The sequence below is a fragment of the Leuresthes tenuis genome, unplaced genomic scaffold (genome assembly GCF_036924035.1).
Source record: "Leuresthes tenuis unplaced genomic scaffold, fLeuTen1.0.hap1 SCAF_21, whole genome shotgun sequence".
In the NCBI taxonomy this organism is placed as follows: Eukaryota; Metazoa; Chordata; class Actinopteri; order Atheriniformes; family Atherinopsidae; genus Leuresthes; species Leuresthes tenuis.
In genome coordinates this window covers 15,826,761-15,854,618 of record NW_027325375.1, presented here as the reverse complement: position 1 = coordinate 15,854,618, position 27,858 = coordinate 15,826,761, and the positions used below count along the sequence as shown (strand labels likewise).

General features: G+C 39.6%; 3 protein-coding genes across 4 annotated transcripts; 2 read left to right on the top strand and 1 right to left on the bottom strand.

The window, feature by feature from the left end:
• Positions 1–3,873: 3,873 nt before the first annotated feature.
• Positions 3,874–5,529, top strand: coa4 (cytochrome c oxidase assembly factor 4 homolog). Of its 2 annotated transcripts, none has more exons than XM_072375300.1 (2): positions 3,874–3,988; positions 5,109–5,529. In XM_072375300.1, the coding sequence occupies exon 2, from the start codon at positions 5,161–5,163 to the stop codon at positions 5,410–5,412; it is 252 nt and encodes an 83-aa protein (XP_072231401.1). In that variant the 5' UTR covers positions 3,874–3,988; positions 5,109–5,160; the 3' UTR covers positions 5,413–5,529. The 2 variants fall into 2 exon arrangements, with proteins under 2 accessions (XP_072231401.1, XP_072231402.1); XM_072375301.1 differs by having other exon boundaries at positions 3,878–3,901.
• A 97-nt stretch (positions 5,530–5,626) lies between these two features.
• Positions 5,627–8,101, top strand: or41a3 (odorant receptor, family 41, subfamily A, member 3). The gene has a single exon (XM_072375299.1). The coding sequence runs from the start codon at positions 6,950–6,952 to the stop codon at positions 7,958–7,960; it is 1,011 nt and encodes a 336-aa protein (XP_072231400.1). The 5' UTR covers positions 5,627–6,949; the 3' UTR covers positions 7,961–8,101.
• Positions 8,102–16,494: 8,393 nt separating this feature from the next.
• Positions 16,495–23,989, bottom strand: LOC140280269 (olfactory receptor-like protein OLF4). The gene is made up of 2 exons (XM_072375574.1): positions 23,041–23,989; positions 16,495–16,523 (listed from the first exon to the last, which is right to left on the bottom strand). The coding sequence occupies exons 1-2, from the start codon at positions 23,987–23,989 to the stop codon at positions 16,495–16,497; spliced, it is 978 nt and encodes a 325-aa protein (XP_072231675.1).
• Positions 23,990–27,858: the final 3,869 nt, after the last annotated feature.

Sequence of the window (27,858 nt, the reverse complement as noted above, 5' to 3'; positions counted from 1 at the left end):
TTGTTGTCTTGAGATAATGACAGAAATGTATCCATTATCACAACAAAACAAGCTTTATCATCTAGAATCTAAAATAATGATATAATCAACTCGTGATCTTGAGATAGTGATATTAAAAGAAACATTTCATGCATGGTCTATCTCAGCTTCCATACTCCATACGCCTAAATTAACTAAATATATCAACCTGTTAACTTAAGAAAAAAGTCTTGTTATCTCTTGGCAACGGCATAGAAGTATACATTATCACAATCTCAAGATGGTTACATAACTAACTCGTTGCAACCATAAAACAAGCTTGTTTAATTGAAGATAATTGAATAATGAACTCATACGCTCAAGAAAAATAAATGTTTTAAAGAATGGATAAGAATTTTTGTTTTTTAACATACGTAAATTCTGTCTTCTCAGGGAAAATGGTCTGATTTAGGAGGTTAAAAAAGGTGAGGGCAGGTTGGTTTATCCACATCCCCAAAAACGTTAGTGTTACATCTGGTTGTACAAAATGGTTGTAGCTTGTGAGATGGCCACACATTTTTTGTTATTTTCTGTGGGGTCAGGTCATGTGACATGACGGGGATCATGACCTATCAAGAGTAAAATGTGTCAGCCCTGACCATGTATATTTTACAAACCACTTTGTATCTTGGATCAACCGTTTTTTCTAACTCATGACATCTTCTGTTAGTAACAGAAACCCAATTAGTTGTAAAATGGTGGTCTTACAGAGGTAACCAGTAGGTGAAGCAGCTGAGACTGCAGGTACATTTCACATTACTGCTCAGACAGAAGGTGAATATTTGGCTGTGAAGGGGTTAACTTGACGTTTTAAAGAACACTAATGACTCATTAATATCACTGAGTATCCCTTCCCATTACCCCCGAGTTTTAATTGCAAGAGTGCACAACCTTCTAATGGATGCAGATGAGATTAATTAGGCTTAAGCTTGAACTGTAAAAGCTTTGTTTGTCATAAAGAAAGTCATTAACCAACATCCTTGGGTAATGACATAACAAACAGGACTCATTAGCTGGGCTCCCAGGAGCCAAAGAGGCAGGAGAATAATTTTATCTGGGGTCACCAAGTTCTGTTTGGTACTAAAAAGCCTCCTCAGAGAGTAATTGTCAATGTCATTATATTTTGTTGTTGAGTCACTTACCATACAATAAGATGATACAGTAGATCAAAGCTTTCCGAAGAGACTCATGAAACTAAGTTTTTTGTCAGTATGAGAAGAGCCTTCTCTATTTGTGAGTCCAGTAAGTTAACTCTTACTGTTTTCTATTACAAATCAGTGTGTAGTCAGAGTTGATAAGTATTATATTTTCATTTGACATGTTTGAGTATGGGAGACCAACAATGATTATAGAACAGATGAATTCATATGGAAGCCTGCTTTTGTGGCTGTAAACTCAAACCCTTGACCATCTGTTGAAGTCTTGTTTAACAGAGTCTTGCATTCAAATAATTAATTTAACCTTCTCAGAATAAAATCAGTCACAATGTAGTCCAAAGTGTCTGACTTGTTAAGAGGATGTACTCTTGGAGAAAAGTAGCCATTGAAAAAAACAAAACAAATGGTAATCTTTTCCCTCCAAATATAGGACTATAGGAAGGTTGATTAGGCAAATTTCAACAGTAACGGGTGCACTGTATTTGTACTGAAGAGAGCTATTGAGCAGCAAGATCTTGGAGTTGCCATGTATTTGTCAAGAGTCTTAATTGATCACCCAACATCGTGATTAAAAAAATGAAGTGTCTTCAGATAGAGGCTACTTCAACTCTTCTTTAGAGGCCATTCCTGTCCACAGCAGTAGCCTCATTATTTGACCATTTGCTCATCTTATTATTATTTATTTATTTATCTATTTTTTAATTAACTCATTTAATTACTGCAACAATACAATTTAGTTTTGAGGATTGATAAAGTATTATACTTTTTTGTTCCATCTACATTTCTTAAAGCAAACTGTAGGAAGATGATATATTTGGAATTTCTCCATATTTTTCTCCTCAGTCAATTCATACGTCACAAGTCATAAAAATATTTATTTATTCTTTCTTTATTTGTTAGCTTTAGTTTTATTACTATTATTACTTTTTTGACAAACATTGATATAATTCACAAGTTTATGTTTCATACTGAACTTATTTGATTGGAAAACTGATAGGAAAGCACTGCATTATAATGTAATGTATTTTTTTTCTCTCTTTTTTTAAGAAACAATATTTCACATAGACAGTGCCATTCTGTGGGAATCTTTTCACAGAACAGATTTTATATTTTTCAAAATCTGTGTAACTCTTTGCTGTTGTTGATCTGGTTACACCAGTACACCAGTACTATATGCACCTCACAGTAATAGATGTAATTCGTAACAGTAACAGCTTTATTGTAATAGATATTTTCTTAATAAAGTATTCTGTGGACAATTTGATGCTCTCAGGAAAGAGTAAATTTGTGTTTGGCTCGGGTCATGAAAGTAAATCTTTTACCACTAACAAATAATAAAAAAGGCCATGTTTACTGCTGTGTACCATTGATTCTTCTTTTAAATAACAGTCTGTAAAAGTCTCTGTTGTTGGACCTTCCGGAGAAGAACGTTGCCTTGTTCTTGTCTGATATAGGATTCAAGCTGCTTAACAGTACTGGTACTTCTTTATAATGTTATGGATTCCATGCATCAAAAGTATTTAGTTGCTTCAAGTTCTGGAATCTGGCTTTTAGCCTTGTCTCTAATTACGCGCATTAGTTGCAATGTTTTAATCTAGCTAGGATCACTTAATTTCCCAGCAATTTGTAACCCTCTTCCCAATATTTGAAGGTGTGTTGCTGCTATTAATTCTAGATTGATTAATGTTTTGCTTAAAATGTGTCAAATGCCTCACCTTCAACATTTGACATATTATAATAGCTCTATTGTGAATAAACATTTACTTTAATAAAGAATTGCAAATCACTGCATTCTGTTTGTATCTACATTTTCACACATCATCTCAACTTTTTGGAATTTGAGAAGTACTTGCTTTGCGTTATCTAGTGTTTTTCTTTCCTATTAAAAACAATATCTCCACAGAATAGGAAAGGTTACAATCAGATGCTGAACATCAATCCTGTGACATTTAGGAATTTGATCAGAATCACTCAAATACATTTTTGATAATAATATTAATAACATTTTCGGAGTAGTTTACAGACATTAAATAGCTTGAGCTTGTCCTCTGTTGTAGTGCCTTGAGGGAGCATCTGAGCAGAGACTTCCAAGCAGGCATTGTGCCATCGTGTTTGTGAAGTTGTGTTCTAGTATGTTCTAAGTGAATTAAGTGTTATTCTTTGTACAGCCTTCAGTGTTTTACTGTTTCATAACTGTTTTGTAAGATTACTATGACATTTATAGCAGCTAATTTACACCATGAGTAAAAGTGTTCAGGTGGTAATTGACAATCCAATCTTGTCATGCAAATTTCTTATTTATGAGAAGACATGAATCATTGCAAACGTTATGTCAATTTGTCAATTACTTCTCTAGACTCCCATGATGTAATCAGAAATCATCCAAGTTTATTGTGAGTAAATCTCCATGTAGTGAAATGGTATTACTATATAAAGTTGTGTTGACTTTAAGGAAATATGACCATACATGATTACTTATTTATCAGAAGTTCACTTCTAACAGACAGATGTTCAGTATTTGCTCATTTTCGTTTGAATTTATATTTTTGCATCCAGGTAGTGGTGGGTAGTCATCCTCTCTACAATTAGTCATTGAAGGAAGTATTTTTGTTTCCTTTTTTTCTTGGGAGCGGAACCAAGGTTTTCCTCATCGGAATTATTTTACGGTTACACGTATGTCCTTTGCTGAAAAGTGTCCTCCAAGCAATGCCAACCTGTCTGGAATGGTTAGTTACGAAAAGCCCAGTTATGCATGTTGTGAAACGCTAATTTCAATCCAACGACAAACAGATTTACCCAGACACAGTAAACAGGTAAAACGAATAGGATTAATGTGAAAGTCTATATTTATTAGCTTCATTCACCACCATGTTTGCTGATTCGGGTAATATTAGGTAACAGTGCGGACTTGTCTCTGAATTTAAATGAGCTGATTGACCACGGTAACCTGTCTTTTGAAACTATACCAGCAAAAACTATGCATTCTAAATCGTACTCAAGTAAAACTGTGTATATATGTATGTTATGCAGTGGTTTGATATTGTTTATACCTGTATTAACCTGACGACGTGGTGCTCATTTTTAACTGTTCAAGCTAGGCTTTATGTTTTCTGTTCAAAATGATGAACTGTTAAATGTAAAGTATATGGTTGGCAAAAAGTGGCGAATATCTCACATTAGTGGAAATACTGAAGTTGAATTTAAACGCATTTCTGTACTGACTATTCAGCACGGTCCTCAATTACTATAAGATGTATTTACTGCTGCTGCGTAAATGAGTGGCACACGTTTATATGTCGTTGGCCTTATAGATGTTGAGCAATGTCAAGTTTAATTGAATGCAAATGTGTTGGCTACATAATCAAATGCTTTTATTTCTGCAGAGAGGGACAGTAAGCTCTCTTTACTAAATACATGTATACAGAACTACTACAGGTATGGGTAAACACACATACCCATTTATTTTGAAGGAAAAAGTGTGTCCAAGTGCTTAGTTGTTACTGTACATAATGTAAGTTATAAAATCCTCACAAAATTACCACAAATGTTAGTCCAAGTATTGAGATACTGCCTTAAATGGTCTTGGGATGTAGGGCAGTGAGAAGTTGCTAACAGTTAGCAAAGCAGTCCACGCTTACATTGTAAACCTAAGAATGATAAACTGCGTTGAACTGTTAAGAGTAGTAGCAGAAAAACAAAATGAATTGGATCACCACAATCCAACATGGATAAAAACACAGCTAGGTATTTGTAAGAGGACACTTTAAAAATAAGGACGCATAAAAGGTCAACTTAACCGAAAAATATGTAATATCTATTAAATGGAACAGATTTTTTTTTTTGTATCTACTTCTACAGTTGGAGATTTAAACATGTCCCAGCTAAGAGTCGTTTTCTTCTAAAACTGTACTATCCCTTGCTTTTTTTTAACAGCGAGTGTTGTTCCCGGCAAACTGCTTGAGTGACCATCTCACATATAAGCAAGATGGCATCCCCTTCGCCTCATGACCGCAGCAGGAAAGATGACGAGGATGACCCTGTTGAACAGATGATAACTCGCACCGGCTGTGCTGAGTTGCATTATGCTGTACAGGAGTGCATGGCTGAACACCAGGACTGGCGAGTCTGCCAGAAGCATGTCCAGACTTTCAAAGACTGCATGATGAGTTTCCAAAATGCTCGGAAAGAACAGCTGAAGAAGCAAATGCAAGTCTCGACAGGGTCTGCACCCAGCTGAAGTCCAATATACTCACATAGTGGGATGTGCTCAGGACCTGACTGACATCCTTTGAGTGCTCGGACTGTACATTATTATATAATTCCTAATGAAAATAAAGTGTAAGCGGCTACATTACTTGAGCTTTTAAGTGTGTTAATCAGATGTAGTTTCTGTGATCCATTGGCCAATACATATGTTCCCCGACTTCCGGTGTTTTTGTATATTGACCGAAAAATAAAAATAAATTAATAGAACTCAATTATAATATACTCAGATATATTCTAGCACTTAATAGAAGTGCCACATATATTTCAGCATATATATTTCATGTAATTGGTAAATTAGGAGAGTTAATTTTTCATCTGGAAAATCTTGCACTCAGTACTCTTGGTCGCTATAGTATTTTAAAATTAAATTGGACAGAGCCCTTCTGTTTAAAGGTGTCCAACAGAAGCACAGAACACTTTGGCTGTCAAGCAAATCTCTTCTAAACTTAAAAAAAAAAAAAAAAAATCACCAGAGGAGTTACACTTGACTTATATAATATTGTTTGTGCAAGATATATAAATATTTTTCTCGATCTGAATGTAAAAGCTCCAATATGTTTTTTTTATTAAACCACACTGGAGAGCTTTTACAACTCGCCCATTTTGTGCAACACAACCTCACAAGTAAAATCACTTTTAAAAATCACTTTTAATAAAGTTTTGGCAGTGAACAAATATAAGTCAGTCATAGGGCTTTTATTCAGGCCAAGCATGTTCACAATTATGAAGCATAGGAGTGGAATGTCATTTACAATAATAGCTGTTCATGTAAGATTAAAAACTTAAAACCTAATCAGAATAAAGTTGTGGTTCATCAGACCAAGTCCTGATGAGATTACAGATTAAATAGTAACATGTCTATAACAGTAAAGATCAGCAATATTTGGTTAGGATTTGATTAGAAATTGGGCTTATTGCAACAAATAGTGATTACAGTATTTCTAAAAGTTGTTATCACTAACAAGGTATCATGTTCAACTGTTCATAATCAAGAAATTATGCCAGCATCTCTCCTAGTTTATTTTGGACATATTGTTCAACTACATGTTTTGCAAAGATGTTTGTGTAGGAGTTGCTCAGATTCATTAAATCTGCATTCAACAATTAGATGTTTGTTTTGAGCACAACATAAGTTAATTGGAGGAAGCTGCCGCCTTGCTCTCCATGGACCACATAAGTGGAATTAATAGGGTATTTCAGAGTGACTTTATTATTTGAATTGTTAACTTTATCTCACGGGATCAGTTAGAAAATATATTTCTAACTGTATGCAGGTAAGATTTGCAACTATTCGCTTGCTGCTTTTGGAACAGAGTGTCTGCTGAACAACTGCTAGTGAGTATCAAGTGAGCTGCTTTCACTCAGTTGTATCAAATGCATGATTTTAAATGTTCTTGAAAGTTATACTTGTACTTTTGATGCAGAATAGAGTTGAAATGACAGACACAATTACTCTTTTTCACAAGAATTTGAAAGCAGAAGTCATCTAACTGAGGTTGAAGACAACTATGTCTTTTCTCAGGAATGTTTACAACAGCTCTGTCATCATACATCCTCCAGGCTTCTTTATCATTGGGTTTGAGTCATTTTCTTTTCTAAGTGTCTACATCATCTTTCTAGCATTTGTTTATGTAGTAACAGTGCTCTTCAACTGTTTGCTGATATATATTGTTGCTTTTAATCACTGTTTGCACACTCCAAAATTTTTGGCTGTCATCAACCTTGCAGTGATTGATTTAATGTTCAACACATGCACTATTCCTAGCATGATAAAGGTATTCCTCATTAAGGACAACTTCATTCCATTTAACCTGTGTTTTGTACAAATGTATGCATATTATGTATTGGTATCATTGGAGTCATTTGCACTTTCTGTACTTGCCTATGACCGGGTAATTGCTATATGCTTCCCTTTGCGCCAAAATTCAATCAACACAATGCGGCGCATGATTTGTATAGTCTGCATCATATGGTGTTGTGTTCTGGGAGTAGTAGCATTTACAACATGCATAATGACACGATTGTCATTTTGCAACTCCATCAGAGTGTTCAGTTATTTTTGTGACTATGCACCCGTGTTTCGACTTGCCTGTAACGATTACTCAATGCAGTGGTTTTCTGCTTCTTTTCTCTCTGTTATGCTGCTTGGTGGGCCCTTTACTTTTATTCTTCTGTCTTATATCAGCATCCTGGTGGCTGTGTATAAAATGAAATCTATGAACTCTCGGCTAAAAGCTTTGGCCACTTGTATTGAGCATACTATCCTTGTTGCTGTATTTTACATTCCTCTTCTTGTCATATTCACATATGGGTTTTATTTTGGAGCCATTGACCCAGACCAGCGAGTCCTGAGCCTGTCACTATCCTCTTGCCTCCCTCCTTGCATTAATCCTATTGTATATTCTTTGAAAACCAAAGAAATTAAAATCAGAGTCCTGGCACTGTTTAGAAAATACAAAGTTAGTGCAAACATACCAACAAAATCTAAAACAATCCTTGTAGGGTTAAGAGCAGGTTGATAATCTAGGAGAATTTGTGTAATGAATAGAGAGCCTGGGGTGTGTGCTATTTCAATATTCACTGGCAACACATGTTTTTTTCAAAACTTGACATCAGGTTTAACCATTACATCATCATCGTCAATAAGCATAAGAACAGGAACTGACATAGAGAACTCTAAATCGCTGAAAATATTTTCAGTGGCTTTTGATCTTGACTTAAGTGCTTCGGTGTGTTTGAGTCCTCGCTAAAACAGAGCCTTCATGATTTTCCACTAGGCTGTGTTTTATTATATCTATCAAACTGTTTTCTATGATGGACTAATGAAGAAAGTTTTTCATATGCTCCAGTCTCAGCCAAGGAGATGAAGCTGACACCCGTCTTCAAACAAAGACAAATGTGCATTCAACTCAAGAGTTCATTTGTTTTCATTAACTGTTAGCAGATACTAAAATATATAAAAATATACTAAATTTTAGAGAAGAGGGAACAAGTTGTCTTTTGCTTAGTTTAATATTGAAATGTGAAGAGCCACTAAAACTAGCAGTGATACTCACTGAAATTTTCACCTATTAAGCTCATGTTTGCTGAATTGTAATTATCATTATGTTTGAATTTTGTTGTGTGCTTAAATTCTTTTTATATATATAGCCACTAGATGGTGCAAATCTACCATAAACTTAACAGAGCGATAGGCTGCACGCCTGAAAATTGCTGGTCCATAGTCTGAGACATTATCTATTGTGCAAAGTTCTGTTGTCACAAAATTACATTATGACACACTTAATATTATTATTACTTAATATCATCTGCTGATCAAGCGTTGATAAGGTGATGAAATTACTAACTGTGACGTCAGATAAGAGAGCTTTTAAAAGAAAAAAAAAATTATGACATTTGTTCTCAAACAAACACCAATTATGTCTCCCCATTTTTTAAAACCTTTGGGAAAAGAAAAGAAAAATCAGCGTTTATCTAAACCTTCTTTGTTGTACACTTCACTATTTTGTGGCTGTGTTGCTAAGCTTACTTCATGACATACTGAGATTAATGATTTCTTTGTTTATGGATGAACTTACAATGTACAATGTGAAAAGTGTAATAAAATTGTGTACATTTGGTAACATCAGCAGCAGATTCATGTATAAATTATATTATAAGTGTTATTCTTGTATTTTATTGAGATAACAATGAAAATAATAACATATAACTGTTAACCCCTGCATATATAATTTTTTCGACCAAAAACACCAGATATAGTTTCATATTACATATTGATGACATGTTACATTTATTTTTCTTAAGCAAAATAACACAAAATCTACAAGGTTGAATTTCAGGAAAGAAAAATGGTAGGAAAGGCCATTAGTGTGTGCACCTAAAGCACCTGTGGTTAGAGGCAGATCGTTTGTATGGTGTTCACAACTGAGGTATGACTGGATTTCACAGGAAAAACAATGTTCAACAAAAAACTACATCATGTCAGATTTCACCATCTCAGATTTTCAAGTATATTGACCACAATTTTTTCTTGTCTCTTACCAAAATGGTCACATAAATTTTCATGATTTTGCCAACTTTTAAAAAGTTTGTGTCACTCACACACAATCAAAATCGAGCCAAACTGTCAAAGATTAAATTATTGGCAGATTTGATGGCGATGGACTCGAGAGTCCATTTTGGTGAAACACAAATTATTTTGTAGAATGTGAGCACTAAGCGAAGCTGCATCTAGCACTGTTTTTTTCCAGTTACTTATTTTTGTGTCTAATCACATCACCATAGGTCCTTAGACCAACAAAAATAGAAATGTGCACTAGAGATCACTGTGTGGTTAATGCACTGCAGTGCTTATTAGATCAATAGTAGGATGTACTACAGAAAATTATTCTTAGGAAGCAATCCTTAACGTGTCAAATCAGCAATCAAATCATCATAAAAAGTCATCAGTTACAACAAGAATTTGTAAATGATTGAAATCAAATAGGTAACTTTATAAAGTATTTGCAAGTATTGCACAATGATAATATTTTATGTGATGTTGGCAAACATATAAGAACATTAAAAAGACTTTTAATCATATGTAAAATACATGTGATTGTAAGAGGTTATTAGTAACAACAAAGCAACAAGAATCAGATGAGAGAAAAGTTTTCAGGGCTCTTCGTCGTTCTTCCCTTGATGCAACTGTTACACTTACGAAAATGATGGACCAAGTCATCTCCCGTGCAACATATTTATTTATGCAGAAACTGCAAAATCACAATCATAGCAGGTTACAGACGCATACTCGGAGTGTGCTTCATCACGTACTGACTACTTCTTCTGCCGTTTAACAATAGCAGTAACACCTTGAACTGTAAAACCCAATACCACAGCAGTGAAACAGTTACGTCATCGTGTCAACGTCCAGCCAATCATAGAATGTGACGTCACCAGCAGACGCAGGGCCCCGAGCAGATCTGGTAACCTGAGCACATCTGGTACCTACACCGCCATTTTATCTCTACACTGCAGCAAATCACCTGTACACGCCCTTACACCCGCAAACTCAATCCCCAGCTCAACACTAATACATCTTAAGGCACTTATGTTATATTGCTACTGTTGTCTATCATTTATCTATCATTTACAGCCCAGCTTACCTGCAAAATCACAATCATAGCAGGTTACAGACGCATACTCGGTGAGTGCTTCATCGCGTACTGACTATTTCTTCTGCCGGCCGGGGCGTCCGCTATTAATGTATACGACACCCTGCTGGCAAAACTTATATTATACTTTAAGATATGAACACTATTACTATAATATAACAATATAACAATAGTTTCTCTAATTGAAAGTGACCTCTAACCTAAAAATAGAGTGGGGGGCTACTATTTTTATGTATTTGTTTTTATCATAGTGCCACACAACCCTGCTCATTGTTATGGAAATGCAAAGATATGTGACAGCTATCAGTATAAGAGGAAAAACAACAAGTATAAAGACAAGAATAACAACTATTATGAAATTCAAAGATGTATCATTATAGGCCAGACGATATACTAGTCCATGATTGCAGAAAATGTTGCTTATAGCTGAAGATCTAGAAAGAAAGTCGATCAAGAAGCCCAACCATGAATTCTATGCAACTCAACAAGAAAGTCCATGCAAACAGCAAAATTGCAGCAACAGCTTTTTCAGTCACAATACAGTGGTATCTTAAAGGGCAGCAAATTGCTGTAAGTCTGTCATATGCCATTGTGATAAGTGTCCATGACTGTTAACTTGCAAAGAATAAAACAAAGAACATATAACTTAAGCAAGGCACTAGGCAGATAACAGACAGGAGAAAACATTTCCAAAAACAGTTGTACCAAATACAAGAAAACAAAGAAATACTTTGCATGAGACATGTTGGAAAACCCGCTCAGATAGAATTTTGCAGAACGAACAAATGAAGTGTTAAATATGATGGTAGCTTCTTCAGAGTCCATAATCAATATCTGTCACACTGATCTAAAAAGAGCAAATAATATAGTTGTAGCGTACTCGTGATGACCAGTAAAAGGGGGGAGACCCAAAGATACCCTTTTTATTTGATCTGTTAAGAGTGATTTCAAAATAACAAACCCCCTAATTTACAATCATGCGAAACTGAGTGAAAAAACATTCCAAACAAGGACCTTCATCCTTTGAAAGATTCTGGAGTTAGATTAACATCTGCTCGGCCAGCCAGAACTGAGTTGGATAAACACAGACCCACCTTTTGGTACCAGATAGGTCAGTGGGGTGCGTACCAAGAGCGAGCATTACTATCCTTATCTAAAGAGCTGTAAATTAAGACTTGACACTCACCATCCGGTCAAAAGACAGATCCTTGTTGGAAATAAAGAAAAACTTCAGAGCCAGTCAGAGCCAGTCAGATGGATTAATGAATCTGTTACCAATATGCCTCATAATTACCTACTGACTGTGAAATACGAAAAAGGACAGCTCAAGCATCATTTTAAGACTTTCCACGATGCTGTACTGAAACGCCAGGAAAGTTAATATTACGTCGTAAAGTTTTAAAGTAGTAAAGTCGACCCACAGTGCCATCTACAGATCGCGACATCGAATCTTGGAATTAAAATCATTCTGTATTTTATTCTCCTGTTTATAATATGGTGACTACCGCATCAGTGCCAATTAAATGTGTGTGTGTTACAATGAACTGGAGGTCCAACCGACGGAATAACCGTCAGTCAATGAACCGTGTGAATAATACATTTTCAGTTTTATTGGTCACTCACTATAATCCATTGTCATCTCTTGTTTGAACATGTCAACTGATCCATGTTTACATGAATGGTATTAATGTATTCTTTGAATGTGCTCTGGGATGCCGGGATAAGAGAGATTAACTTTTATTTTATAGAATCAAAGCCAAAGGCAAACCCGCCAATTCATTGGATGTAAACCAGTGACGAAACTCCGCCCTCGCCAGTGAAAGCAAAGCGCGCTGCCGTTTGAATTCAAGTACATCTGACTGCAGGCCGCAGATCGGGGCGTGGCATAATATGGGCGGGGCTCAACATTGAGCCACGCCTACGTAGAGCCCCGATTGACTCCTTTTTGGACGCCATCTGGTGGCGGAGACCATGCAGCACATTCCCAAACGGCAATGTATGAAACAATTATAATTATATATATTAGATCTTTTTTTCTTCCTGTCCAAAATTTTATCCATTCTGCCTCGATAGATATTTTTTTCTTGCTGTCCATAATTTCATCCATTCTGCCTATATTTAAAACAAAGATTTTATAGATTTTCCCCAGAACAGAAACAAAAACATACACCTCTGTATAAAAACCTACTGTATATGATTGTACCAGATAGTCTGTACATCTCACAAACCATATATATGTCAGGAATTGCAGAGAATTGGACCCAAATGCAGACGCTGGTAGAGACAGGTAGGTGAACAATAAACTTTATTTTTAATCACAAACTGAACTCACAGACAGCAGGAGGAACACAGGAACACCAGCCAGGGAGAACAGGCTACAGGACAAAACACAGGCACAGAACACACAGGAAGAAAGGACGCTGAACTTGAAAACAGGAGCACAATTGGGAACAAAAGACACAGACCTAGACAGGATATTTTTAGGGGTTAGGGTTCAAAGGCAGAAAACACCTGCATTTGCCTTTCATCCATAATTTCTTGGCAAAATGCCTCATAATCATCCTGCAAATTGAAAAGGAACACAAACGGTTCCCTCAGCTCCTCATTCTCCTCTGGATCCAGGCAATCGGACAGACGGAGGAGTTCCGCTGCCCTTAAGCGACCTTTCCTGTCCATGGAGAGGACTCGGGGAAGGGAAAGTTTCCCCTTAAAAGTTCTGGTTCCACACCACCTTGCTGCCTCCATGGTGTCTTTAAGCAGAGTAACCTAATCAAAAATAAAGAAAACAATTATTAAAGTAAGGGTTGCATAAGGCAGAAACAGTGAAATAATAAAAGCCCATAGCAGGCAACATACCCCGTTCTCTGTTCCCAGTCCTGGCGTGTTCTCAGCTTCCTCTTGAAAGGAAACAGATTATGGTTCGTACAATAACAATGCAAGATGTAAAAAAAAAAATCAGTGGCTGATTTTAAATGTACTGGTTTAATGAAAATGGAGAAATGACTGTAAAACAAACTGACATCCCACCTCTACAACCTTGATGGATATGTTTACAACAACGCTGCTTTGAATAATACCTGATGCTTCAGAGACAGCTTCTGAACTTTTTAAAAGGGACTTCTTCCATATCATGAAATAAGTGGAGGGGTTAGGCTTTCGTCTTCAAGCAATGGTTTGAGTACATAATAATTCATCAAATCTGTCTTCTTCTGACCTTGATGATTTAATGAAAACATGCAATTATGATAGAAAATAGCACATTAACACAAAAGAAAAACCTTGCTTACTTCCATTCTGCAATTTGTAATCTTCTTCTTAACAACATTCACTTCTCACTATTCACCAGTAATACACTGATATTTTTACGCTGCTCTTCTTCTTCTCTTGCACAGATTCTTCTTCTGCGGTTCAATGCAAGTACAATGTGGGCGGAGCTCAACGTTGAGCCCCGATCTGCGGTCTGCAGTCAGGGCTTACTCTTTGAATTGAGTAAAGTTTAGTTTTCTTTTTCAGTCTAGAAGTTTTGAGTCTTTTTCTCCCCATTCTTTAGTTTTTGTTTAATTTTGTTTTATTTAATTTTGTTTGTTTCAATTATAGTTTATTTTATACTTTCAGACTCTAGACTCCTTTTGCCCTTTTCGTCACTTAGACCTCTACTTAGACTATTTAACTTATCTAATTTTTGTTACCTTTATGAGACGCTCATTTCCTAAGCAAAATCCACGGGGCAAACTTAACCAATAATTCCTTTTTTTTTTTTTTTACCAAGTTTACTTGAAAACACAATTTTTGTTGGGGTTATTTTGACTCGACCCTGCTCAAAAGCCACTCGGCCACCTGCCCGCATCATTCTGCAAAAGGGGAGACGAGATACCGCATCAGGTGCCTTCAAGCCGAACCAGAACCAGAGACTGGACCGCACGCTCCAAGGATCCTGAGCTGCTCCACCGGCCACCATTCCACCGGAGAAAGACAATCTACATGGGTCCGCTTGGGGACTCGCTCATCCAAACTCAAACTCATCCAAAATGCTCAATCCAATCTACAACGGGCTTCTGCCATCTACATGCATGTTTGGAGTACGTTTGGATCGAGTTATCTCGGGGTCTTAATCCGATCTCGAGTAACCCGATCGAGTAATCCGATCCGTTTTTTTTTGTCAGATTAAGGTGTCTACGTGAACTGAATAACTCAGTGTTACTGTAATTTAGCCATTAATCCGATCCGATGGCATTCATGTAACCCCACTGACTGACTTTGCTTTATTATGCAAAGAGGAAACCACATGTGAACATGTGTAGCGTGGTACAAAGTGAAGTTGCCCTCCACTACACATTTAATTTGAAAAAGTCTTTTATTTTTGTTCTGCAAAGAGCAAAAAAATATGTATTACTTATCACCGTTACGCCACACACATCTTCACACTCACGTGTGTGTTCTTGTTCTCACAACGTATTTACATAACACAGAAAAAGTATGAACATCTGCAGAAAAATCCAAACAATAATCTTCTTCTCTTCCGGCTCTCAACGAAGGTGAACGCATTTCTCCTCTGTCCTGTATCTGCCCTCCCTTATCTTTCCGGCTTGGCCAAGGCCGCTGTTGAAACAACTGTCCCTGAGATCGCTGCTGCGAGATGCTCTGAACTACTTTTCCGCCCTCCCCTTCTTCGGACACCTGGTGATTGTTGACTCCGACTGGGAGTTAACCACCCAATCAAGGACTTCTCCATGGCAACCTGCTGAGGTATCACAATGACATCTTGTGAACTGAAACATTGGTTGAGAGCCAGATATAGCAACTCTCTGGGCTACCCCCATCCCACGCCTTCGAGTTGTCTTGCGTTTTTATGTGTGAAGCGAGCAAATGTTTGTTTATGTTTTGAGTTCTATGTAGGATGGTGAGCTTATGTTTACTGTTTTGATTTTGTTGAGGTTTTTTTTTCCTGGCCCCGCACTGTACTCCCCATGGAGTGTAGTCTGGTGGCTGTGTTTTTTCTCCCTCTCCTCTCCTCTTGTTCTTGTTCTCACAACGTATTCCCGCGCGACTTCCCTTGTTGTCCCTTAACATTGTGTAGCGATCACGCTGTCTGTTGGTGAGAGTTAGACACTGCATCGCCACATTTGTCAAACAATAAACGAACCTTTCCCGATCAGACAACACACAGATAATTTTCAACACAAGCATAAGCTATACTTAATGCAAGTAATATTAAACATATGAATAATAATAATGTGGGTATATCACCAATGGCTCTGTATGCCACCACCCCCAATAATAAATGTCTCCAGACATTTCAGATACACAAAGTGTACTTTTTCACACATTGAATTTTCTCACTGAAACTATGGTATTACTTATTTTAAAATGGCACTTGACATTCATACTCTGGATCACAATCAGATGACCCTCAAAACTTGCAGTGCAAAATCATTGGAAAGTTTGTCAACAACAGTTTTGACAGACTTGTTTGTTGTGGCATAGGCTTGGGCGAAACCAGTGAAATGATCAATCAAAACAAGAATGTACTCAAACCCCTTTTTGCATGTGTAAAAAGTCGATGCATACTTCACTTGGGCGTGTTGTGACAATGGTTGTCATGGGAGCCCTGGTTGCTTTGTGAGGTCGTTTTGCCTTGAAACACTCACACTCTTGGGTAACAAAGTGTTCTATGTCAGAGTACATACAGGCCGAATAGAATCGATATTCGACCAAATTCAAAGTCCTCTCGACCCCAAGATGTCCCATTTCTCTGTGAAGCTCGTGGAATACTGTGTGACAGTGCACTTTTGGGAGAATAAGCTGTTGTTTATCCCCATGCTTTCCTCAAGAGAATTCCGTCCTCATTGACATACAACTTTGTCCACTGTCTCCATACTCTGACGTCCGCCTGTTCTGTTTTAAGAGTTCTCCTGGACGGGTGCTGATTGTCCCTCTTATAATGCAGAACTTGGCCAATGACACGATCTCTTTCCTGACTGTCTTGTATCTGTTCTGGTGTTAGGGACGTGGTTCGAGGGTGTACACTCGCATCTCTCACTAAGTCTAGTGTTTCTATGGGGACTGCTGCTACCCAGACCGGGGGGGGGGGTCTCCCTGCACACTGACTCCCTGCACTGCTGCACTGAACACTTCCTGACCCACCTCCTCTGTACACTGTGTCATGAACGCATTTATGTCTAATGGCATGCGGGATAGGCCATCCACATCTGTATTACTCTTTCCTGGCCTATACTTAATGGAAAAGTCAAACTCAGACAGCTCACCCACCCAACTATAACCTATAGCATTCAGCTTAGCTGTTGAGAGGATATAGGTTAAGGGATTGTTATCTGTATCTACTACAAAGTGTGGGGCATGATACAGATAATCCCGAAAACGTTCACATATTGCCCATTTTAGTGCTAAAAACTCTAACTAATTTTCCTGAGTGCATGCGATAGTTCTTTTCAGGTGGTGTTAGAGTCCTGGAACCATAGCCTATAACTACCATCTTGCCGAACGGTTGAGTCATCTCTGGCTACCCCAGAAGGGGAGGCTCTATCAGGTTGTCTATGAGAGAGTTCAATGTCTTTTGGTGGTTATCTGTCCATTGTATGGGAGTGTTAGGTGGGAGGTTACCTTTCTTCCTGGTTGTGGCCCTGACCTTCTCTCTGTTCATCTGACCAGGTGTTATTGAGAGCAGCTGTTAGAGAGGCTGGGCTATTCTGGAGAAGTTTGGGATGTATGCTCGGTAGTATGAGAGGAATCCCATTACTCTTCTCAGCTCTCCCCCTGTTGTAGGCGCTTTCTCCTTTAAGGCTTGGACTGGGGCCATAGTGTAGCCCTGACCAGACACCATCCATCCAAGAAACCTCACTATCCTCTTCAACATGTCACACTTGCGTGGGCTGAGTTTAACTCTGTGCTCCTGATATCTCTGTAACTCAGGTTCTCAGGTGCTCAATGTGGTCCTCAAAGCTTGGGCTATGGACCAGATTGTCGTCCAGATACGGTTGACACATTACATCTCTCAAGCCACGCAAACAGTCTTCCATGCTCCTCTGAAATTATGTGGGCGCCGCACTCAACCCAAACGGGTACAGGCCCCAGGGGGTGATGAAAGCTGGCTTTCCTTGTCCAGGAACCCCTGGTGATAGGCCTTCCCCTGGTCCAGTATAGAGAACCAGGAGCTGCCAGTGAGTGAGTCAAGCATGTCTTGTATCCTGGGTATGGGGTGGCGATCAGGGACTAACTTTTTGTTCAGTTCTCTGTAGTTACAACACAGTCTTAAAGTTCCATCCTTCTTTCGTACGCACATGACCGGTGAGGCGTATGGAGAGCGTGAAAGAGTAATCCAGCTCAATAAGTCCTGGATATACTCTTTCACCTCCTGGTGTATTGGTTTTGGGACTGCCATGTACTTTTTTCTTACTGGGGTAGTGTCATGCAGTGTGATGTGGAGTTTCAGTGAGGGGATTGAGCAGATGTTGTCATCATCACATGCAAATGCGTGACACTCCTCTCTTAGCAGTTGTTTTGTGATCTTCTTTTGCTCCTTGTTTAAGTGACTAAGGTCGACCGGAGGGTCCCACCAGGCAGGTTTATGTTTCTTTGAGTTGTCACCTGGGGCTGATGCTGTGTTAGTTGGTGGTTTTAATCCCTCGCCTCTGATTATCTGCTCAACACTGACCGCATAGGCAATTTTGACCCAAAACAGTGCGCTGGGTCAGGATTACACTGTGTTTGTTTGTGTTGGCAATGGGGACTGCTACATAACCTGACCTTTTTCTGGGGACACTGACTAGACCCTCCTCTATCACTACCCCCTCTGGCAATGTCGGCTCTTCGCTTGAGATTACAAGCAGGTCTTGGCCATGATACTGAACCCCAGCATTGACGTTCACATACACTATGGTGACCCGTTCAGCGCCTGGAGTGAGTGTTCTTTTTCTTCTATGTACAGTTCCTACATTTTCCTCACTAATAGGGGCATGGATAAGCTGGAGAACTGCTTGTGCTGTTTTGATTGTTATTTGGAAGGCTTGACACACAGTATGGATGGTCTCTGTCTTTGTTGTCTGACTACCCTCTCCTGTTATTTCCTCTATCACATTGTAGCCAATTATGGGCTCTGCTGCGACGTGTGGATCACTTGACACTAAAATAGGTACTGGAAGTGGCTTTGTCATGGCGGATTCTTTCCCTAGTCTAAACTCAACCTCCACCCAACCCATGAAGGGGATCTCAGTCTGGTTGGCTGCCACTCCGAATAAAATGTCTAAGCCTAACAGTTCCTGAGAGGTCGCACCGTGCTGTGTGGCAAGTGCAGCTTTCTCCATTCTTCATTAATGATAGTCGCCTGAGCGCCTGAGTCCCATAATGCTACTACTGGAACCGTATCCAGTGTGCAATGGACAGTGTGTCTCTTCGCAATCAACTTGATGAGTCTTTCCTTGCATCGTGGTGGGAGGTAGTTGACTGATGAGATTTGAGGCGGTGCGGGCGGAGGGACAGGTTGCTGCATGTTGAGACTGAATGGTTCACGGGGGAATGAGGGTCCCACCTCGGCAGCCCAGTCTCGTTTCCCTGCTGCTCTCTGGCCTGTCAACATCCTCTGGAGAGATGCCCCTCTTGCCCATACTTAAAGCAATGTCTGTAGGAGTCACCTATCTGAGCTTCCTGACACGCCCTACAACCCCTGGGCCGACTACAGCTGGGTGTGAAAGTTTTCTTTGTTGGTCTAGCTTGTGTGGCCTCCACTGTCTGTAACATCAACTTTTTCATTTCTAGGACCTCAGCCTTGAGCACTTGAAGTCTTCATCTCACAGATGAAGACCTGGGCTCAGCATGTGTGACTGCTTCAATGATCTCCACTTGTCCACGTCCTTTCCGTTCCAGACTTGATCTGGTTAATGAGGCTTGTGTAGGACAATTTGTCCTTTTTGACCAGCTTCCCCAATCTGTCCAATTAGCCAGAACTCCCGCCTCAGTGTCACCTCGGGCAGTCTGGTTGGTGCTGTGGTGGCAGTCCTTGAGTCCTGTTCCTTTGCAGTCAAAATGGCAGGCGCAGTGTCTCCTCCTGCTTGTGTCTTGTGCCTGATCTTTTCCTCCAATGCCCTGATTTCCTCTTCCATTTGCTGCCGTAACTTCTGGTACTGCATTTTCAACTTCTTTAACTCTTGAACTACAATCTCAGCCTCGGTTTCCGGTGTCGGCTTTAGAGAGACCTGATAGGATAGTACCTGCTGCAGATACTGCTGATATGACTCTTCATCCCCCTCGATTTCATCTATTGTCATCTCCACCAACCTGATGAGGGTGTGTCTTGTTTTGCTCGCAAACCCCCCAACAGGTGTGTTACACTTTAGATGCTCACTCTGGGAAATAAGCTCTTTCTCCTCCAGCGTCAGCAGTATCCTCTTACTTCTTCCCTTGCTTCCTCCATGGTCCTTCTCTGCTCTGTCCGTCTATACTTCTATGCGTCTTCTGCTACCAAAATATGTAGCGTGGTACAAAGTGAAGTTGCCGTCCACTACACATTTCATTTGAAAAAGTTTTTTATTTTTGTTCTGCGAAGAGCAAAAAAATATGTATTATTTATCGCCGTTACGCCTCACACATCTTCACACTCAGGTGTGTTCTTGTTCTCACAACGTATTTACATAACACAGAAAAATTGTGAACATCTGCACAAACATCCAAACAATAATCATGACCGTTACATTGCTATTCCAGACTAGTGGTCTTATCTTGTATATTCAATATCAATTTGTTTCTCCAATACAGTCAGCCAATCATGTCTACCAAAATGATCACATTAACCAAATCAATTATGTATCTATCTTAACTTATTTATCTATTAACTATATCCGAGCAGTCTTGGCTAATAGAGAGCTCATAGCTCTCTCAAGCCTTACACTTGCTCGCGGTTGCAAGGCAACGAGTACTATCAACGGATAGCTTATTTCCGAACCAGTAAAGTTTATGAACAATTTGAACAAAACAACAAATTTAGGTAGGACCATAAATTCACACATTACACATTCACCCATCAAGTACACAATTACAATGCTCCCTTCATACCTGCAAAGAGTAAAAAAATATGTATTATTTATCACCATTACCCCACACACATCTTCACACTCAAGTGTGTGTTCTTGTTCTCACAACGTGTTCCCGTGAGACTTTCCTTGTCCCTGAACATAGTGTAGCGCACGCTCTCTGCTGGTGAGAGTTAGACACTGCATCACCAAATTTGTCAAACAATAAACAAACCTTTCCCGATCAGACAACACACGGACAATATTCAACACACTCATGAGCTATAGTTAATGCAAGTAATATTAAACATATAAATAATAATGTAGGTATATCACCAATGGGTTTGTATGCCACACATGCACCAGAAGCACCACCGTATTTTTTGGCCCAAAGCTCATTCGAAATAGACTGAAGCAAAAAAGGAAATAAAGGCAATAAGCCAGTAAGCAGCACTTTCAAGTCAGACAGCATACTGTCCAGTTGACAGCGCAAGGAATACAGTGGATCGACTGTGGCTTTCCAATAGAGTAATTAGCAAAACTATACAGCAAATAGTATGCACTGCCCAGTGAATGAACATGTTAAGAGTTGTATCTATTATGCTTAAATGTGCACGGAATACATTAAATATTATTGCTTTTATTAATTTCTATGATCTTTCAAGCAAATCGAAAGAAGGATGGATTTATGACAAGGTGAACTAAAACATTTGGGTAAAAACTCAAAGTCATCATTATGGAAATATTACATTTGTTTTCAGTATGAAAACATTTGGAGATATTTAGATTTGTTGGATAAAGTTTCAATATCTGAATTAGTTACAGTATGTGACTGTTAAGAGACTTTCTTTTATTTAGTGTACTCAGTTGTTATGAGAAACACAACATAAGACTGTGTTAATGTGTGATGTGATTGTACTGCTGTTTATGTAGATGCAGTATCTTGTTTTCACTACAGTGGGTCTTAACAGAAGGCCAGAAGCTCATGCTGTGTCGTCATGTTTTGTTTAAGCCACGCCCAGTTTTTGTTATGTTTGTTTGTTAATTCCTCCATGACTCAAGAAATGAGTGTGTGCTCACGTCAAATAAATATGCTAAAAGTAGCTAAATAATATCTTTGCCGCCACCGGCTTATTCTCCGAGTTCAGCTGCAAAGCTCAATAGTGACAATGAGTCACCTTGGCTCTTTTTGGGTTAATATTGTCCACAGAATTATGTTCTTAATAGTATTTGTCACAACCGGGGTAGAGGGGTTGTGCGTGGCGTGTAGGAGGTAGGACCCAGATGCAGACTTTAAAGGAAAACGTGATTTATTAACACAAAAGAAACATAAAGCACGGCTTAGGCCGGATTGCTATAAACTGTGGGGAAATCAAACAAACAAAACTTGGCTAAGGCTATGGCTATGGAAAAAGTTGCGGTAAAACCTGACCAGACAAACCTGAACACATGAACAACCGTGGGGAATTGTCAGTGAGGATTTTTGCAATGAACTTGTCGGAACCTGGTAACTAAATACTGTGGTGAGGTGATTGGAGACAGTGCAGGTGTGAACAAAAACAGATGACTTGAGTGAACCTGATGACATGGTAAGAATGACTAGGGAAAACAAAAACTAGTGACTAAACAGACACCTAAGACCTGAAAGCAAAACTATAATAATGACAAGAAAGAATCAAAACCCAAGAAATTACAAAGCAATCAGAGACAAAACATGACATGACAGTATTTGTGCCATTCTGGTTATCACTATCTAATAATAATCATAACCATAACCAGAAATGCGCTTTCTAAATGACAGAATAACCCACTGAGTGAAGAAGAATTTTTTATGTCTGTTTGTGTTTGCCATTATGTTGCAGCTACAGCATTAGTATACCTGTAATTTGGAAACCTTTGCTGTGCTTTTCCCTCTGAAGCACTTGAAACATTCATTCTACAGCTCCAGAAACCTGAGTAACTTATATGAATATTAAATCCTCAATTTCCAGTTTTATTTGGATTTTATAGAATCAACTGAATATTCTTTGCATATTTGCTGATTTGTTTTGTACTAATTAAAATGTCTATTGATTTACAATTTTTTTGTCAGTCTGGACAAAACCCCAGTAAGACACAAAATTAGGATTATTATATCCTTATTGGATATACATATTATATCCAAATGTAACAAAACTATTTCTAAATGAGACCTCCAATCAACAATTGCAACAAACAGTAAGATAAAACATAAAACAGTAAGACGCTGACTATAATTTTGTTTAGATGTATGGTATATACACAGGTGCAAGTGAAATGTAATGCATTAATCCGTCCAATCATGTGATTATATTATGCAGCAAAGCACAGTGAATGACATTCATGAATGACATTGATGTGTCATGTCATAAAGAGCTCACAGTTTTGCAGCTAAAATCTGCTTATTTCTTTTGAAAAACGTCTTTATAGCATTCAACACTTCTCCTGTCTTTAAAGAGTACACAATTGGATTGAGCAAAGCTGGTATGGTGTGTGCCAATGAGGAATTAATCATTCTAGTATTTGGATGGATGTAGGAAGCCACTGCAGCTATGTTGGTGGCCAACAATGGTAGAAAGAAAATAGTTACAAGAATCATGTGAGAAGTGCAAGTTTTCAGTGCTCTCAGTCGTTCTTCTCTTGATGCAATCCTGCTCAGTGCTGTGAAAATGCATACATAAGTGAGAAATATCAGTATAAGAGGAATGCAGATAATTGTAATCAAAGCAACATATGCCATTATATTATTTAGTGAAGTGTTATTACATGCTAGACGATATACTGGTGCGTGATCACAGAAAAAGCTTTGCACCACCAGAGATCCACAGAAAGAAAGGCGATCAATAAGTCCAACTATCAGTGCCATCAGACTCAACAAAAACAACCATGCAAACAACAGCATTAAAACAATGGCATTTTTAGTCACAATACAGTGATACCTCAAAGGGAAGCATATTGCTATAAGTCTGTCATATGCCATAGTGACAAGCGTCCATGACTGTAAACCTGCAAAGAATGCAACAAAGAACATGTAACTTAAGCAAGCTCTGTAGACTATATATCTCCTGTTAAACAAAAATGTGTCTAAGAGTTTTGGGATGAGAGCAGTGCTGCCACACAGATCTATCAAAGCAAGGTTGAACACAATTAAGTATTTGGGGGTATGAAGAGTTTTTACCAGGCAGATAATAAAGAGGAGAAAAACATTTCCAAGAACAGTTATGATGTATACAAAACACAAGAAAACATAGTAATACTTAACATTAGGCATGTTGGAAAACCCACTCAGAAAGAATTTTGCAGGACGAACAAATGTGGTATTAAATACAAATGTTACTTTTGCATCAAGATCCATTGCAAAATATTGCTTCCCCTGAAAAAACTAAAATGAGCTGTGGTGTTAGAGCTTGTAATTCATAGTCTGTATCACGTGCACTGTGAGTAAGGCGTTGGTAACTGTGTCACATGGTCTCTAATGAGATATTGACATACATGAATGTGTACATGTCTAATTAGTTGGAAGCTAACCTCTCGTGTCTTTGGACACTCATAATATGCCTTGTGGCGTCGATGAATGGAGAGACAAACTGTGGCAATCGTAAAAGCTGACAGCAAATGCTCCAAGCGTCATTAAATAAAATAGTATAAATTGTAGATAACTCTTCTGTCTTTAAAGAGTATACAGTTGGATTGAGTAAAGCTGGTATGGTCACTTTAACTGAACTTTCTTAAAATATTGTAACGACCCAGAATAAAGTTAAGAGCACACAGTCTGCTGTTTCCGCCTCTTCCTGTCAATCACTAGACCACAGGTCATGTCACTCAGGTGTGGGCTGGTGGTTGGTGGGACAGAGTGGGCGTGGGCCAGTCTGTGTGCTGGTTTGGGCGCTCTCCTGAGTTTGGTTGAGAAGCAGTGCGGATGATCGCATGTGTGTTATGGTCCAACAGGACTGTGTTGTAAACTGGATTGAGTTCAGTAAAATAAAAGAGCAGTTCGACAACGTCTTGTCTTTGAAGTTCCCCGCAAGTCATTACACTGGTGTCAGAAGTGTTTCCGGACAGTAGACGGCGTTCTGTCGGACTGGCTGTACGTTGCTCTCGGATTAGCCTGTTAGCCGGAGCTGGTGGAGGAGCATGGATGTGAAGCGCAAAGTGCGGGTGAAAGACGAGTTGAGTGGAGACGAGGAGAAAGACTGTACCTACAGATGGTCGGCGGATGTGGTCAGTGACTTCACGAGGGCTACACAGGAGGCGAGAGACCGGGTAAGAGAGGCCGCGGTGGAAATGGCTAACGCGGCCGGGCTGACCCCCACAACGGCGGTCCGCGCCACTTCTTCCCACACCGGAGGCGGTCTGCAGGCTATTGATGTAAGCGGACATGACATCCAGACAAGTGCCACTTTATGCAGCGGGAGGTGTATTTTCTGGGCCATAAGGTGGGAGGCGAGGGCATAAGCACCATGAAGGAGAAGGTTCAGGCTGTTACTGATTGGCCCACTCCCACTAATCAGAAGCAGCTTAAGAGTTTTTTTTAGGCTTGTTGTTACGACCAGCTCAAAGTCACAACATAATAAGGAAAACCATACTGAGTATGATGGAAAAGAATAACATTTATTTACAACCAAAAAGATGTGCAACACAAACAAAGGATGGGATCTTGTGCCAGGGAGTTGAGAGAGAGGGGGCGGAGGAAAGATCGGCTTATATAAGCCACGCCCTCAGCCTCATGCAGGTGCCCTCAATCATCTCTCAGGGAACTGCACCTTAAACAGAGACATGGCAGACACATACAAAGGATGGCAACAAAAATATACAGTGACATGTAACACCCCCTCCCTTAAGATGACAGTCATGCTGTCAGCATTGACATGTTAGGTGACACGTGAGAGGGCATCGGCCACAACATTATCACACCCCTTCTTGTGCCGAATCTCGATATTAAAATTCTGAGCCATTAGAGCCCACCGCATGAGCCCTTGGTTATTATTATACATGCGGTTTAGGAAGACTAGAGGGTTGTGATTGGTGAAAACCAACACCGGCTGTGGTGTTGAGCCAACATAGGCTTCAAAATGTTGGAGGGCCCACAGCATGGCTAAAGCCTCTTTTTCCAATGGTGCTATACCTACTTTGGGCTGCAGAGAACTTCTTGGAGAAATAACAAACAGGATGATCGATACTCGAAGAATCCTCTTGCAGCAGTACAGCACCAGCACCACTTGAATCAACCTCCAACTTAAACGGCAGAGCAAAATTAGGAGCCAACAACACTGGAGAAGAGCTCAGAAGAGCTTTCGCAGACTGAAAAGCCAGCTCACACTTGGTGTCCCACAACAAATCCTTGGTGGGGCTCAGGAGGTCAGTTAAAGGAGACACAATGGCAGCAAAGTTCGGTAGTAACCAGCTAGCCCAAGAAAACGACACAGTTCTCGTTTAGTGGTGGGAGCAGGGAACTCAGCGATGGCTGTTATTTTGGCATCCACTGGTTTCACTTGACCCTGACCAACCCTTTTTCCAAGATAAGTGATGGTGGCCTTGGCAAACTCACATTTTGTCAGATTCAGTGTGAGGGAAGCATCTCGCAAACACTGAAACACAACAGACAAAGTGTTCACATGGGACTGCTAGTCATCAGAATAGACTACCAAGTCATCAAGGTAGGCCTCACAATTGTCCACCCCAGACAGCACCATTTGCATAAGGCGCTGAAAAGTGGCAGAGGCATTGCGCATACCAAATGCCATGACTGTGTACTGCATAAAACTGTCTGGTGTCACAAATGCAGAGATCTCTGATGCACGTGGTGTTAAAGGTACCTGCCAGTAGCCCTTTAGCAAGTCTAGCTTGGTGACGTAGCGAGCAGCTCCAACTCTATCTATGCAATCCTCCACACGAGGAAGAGGAAAAGAATCTGGTTTAGTTACAGCATTTGGTCTCCTAAAAGCAGTACAAAAGCGTGGTGTTCCATCAGCTTTTGGCACTAGTAAACATGGAGAGCTCCAGGCACTAGAGCTGGAAACAGCCAGGCCATGCTGTTGCAAATACTTAACCTCCTTTTGCATTTGAGCTCGTTTTGTGGGATTCACACGATATGCATGCTGCTTAATAGGAGGACAGTCACCAACATCAGTGTCATGATGTAACACAGTGGTTCGGGTTGGTACATCTGAGAACAGTGTAGGATGACTTTCAATTAAATGAGAATGTCATTCTTATCTGTCCCTGAAAGATGACACAAATAATTCTCCAAATCACCCAACACTTGCGAATTCGGCAGCTGAGCACACAGAACAGGAGCATCCTGCATCACTAGTTCATCATCCTGAGGAGAATAGCATGGCAGCACTGCTGTTAAAGCTACCGGCAACACCTTAGGTGGAGGAGAGAGAACCGTTTCACTGAACCTGGCAACATAGGGCTTAAGCATGTTCACATGACATACACGAGTCTTTCGTCTCCTATCAGGAGTACGAATAACATCATCGGTTTCACTTACTTTCTTCTCAATCACATATGGCCCCGTAAACTTAGCTTGAAGCACTGAACCAGGAATTGGAAGAAAAACCAACACAGAGTCTCCAGGTTTAAAGCTGCGTTCAGTAGCACTCTTATCAAAGTGAGCCTTCATTTTATTTTGGGAGCCAGACAGTGCTTCTTTTGCTACCTCACAGGCATGATGAAGACGCTATCTGAAAGCACTGACATAGTCCAACACATTCTGAGTAGGAGAAGCAACACCAGTCATCTGCTCACGCAACAACTTCAGCGGTCCACGAACTGTGTGGCCAAACACCAGTTCTGCAGGACTGAAACCCAATGACTCCTGAATAGTCTCTCAAACAGCAAAAAGAAGGAATGGTATGCCCTCGTCCCATTCCTTACCAGTTTCAAGACAATAAGCACGCAACATAGTCTTAAGGGTTTGGTGGAAGCGCTCTAGTGCCCCCTGGCTCTCTGGATGGTAGGCGCTAGAGACATGATGTTTCACAGTCAACTCTTCTAATACTATTCTGTTTGAATAACCTTTGGCAACCCAAAAGTGGTACAGAATTTCATCAATTCTTTCACTACCACCTTGGCTTTAAGTGAACGCAGTGGAATTGCCTCAGGGTATCGAGTTGCAGCACACATTAAAGTCAAGAGAAACTGGTGACCAGATTTTGATTTGGGTAATGGGCCAACACAATCAATGATTAGTCTCTCAAATGGCTCACCCATCACAGG

Bases quoted from the DNA above. Each gene is read 5' to 3' on its own strand.
- coa4 (XM_072375300.1), top strand. From the start codon at position 5,161: ATGGCATCCCCTTCGCCTCATGACCGCAGCAGGAAAGATGACGAGGAT.
- or41a3 (XM_072375299.1), top strand. From the start codon at position 6,950: ATGTCTTTTCTCAGGAATGTTTACAACAGCTCTGTCATCATACATCCT.
- LOC140280269 (XM_072375574.1), bottom strand. From the start codon at position 23,989: ATGGATCTTGATGCAAAAGTAACATTTGTATTTAATACCACATTTGTT. The intron at 16,524-23,040 runs ATAAGCAGATTT...TATAAGAGGGAC, and splicing joins AAAGACGTTTTTCAAAAGAA to AATCAGCACCCGTCCAGGAG.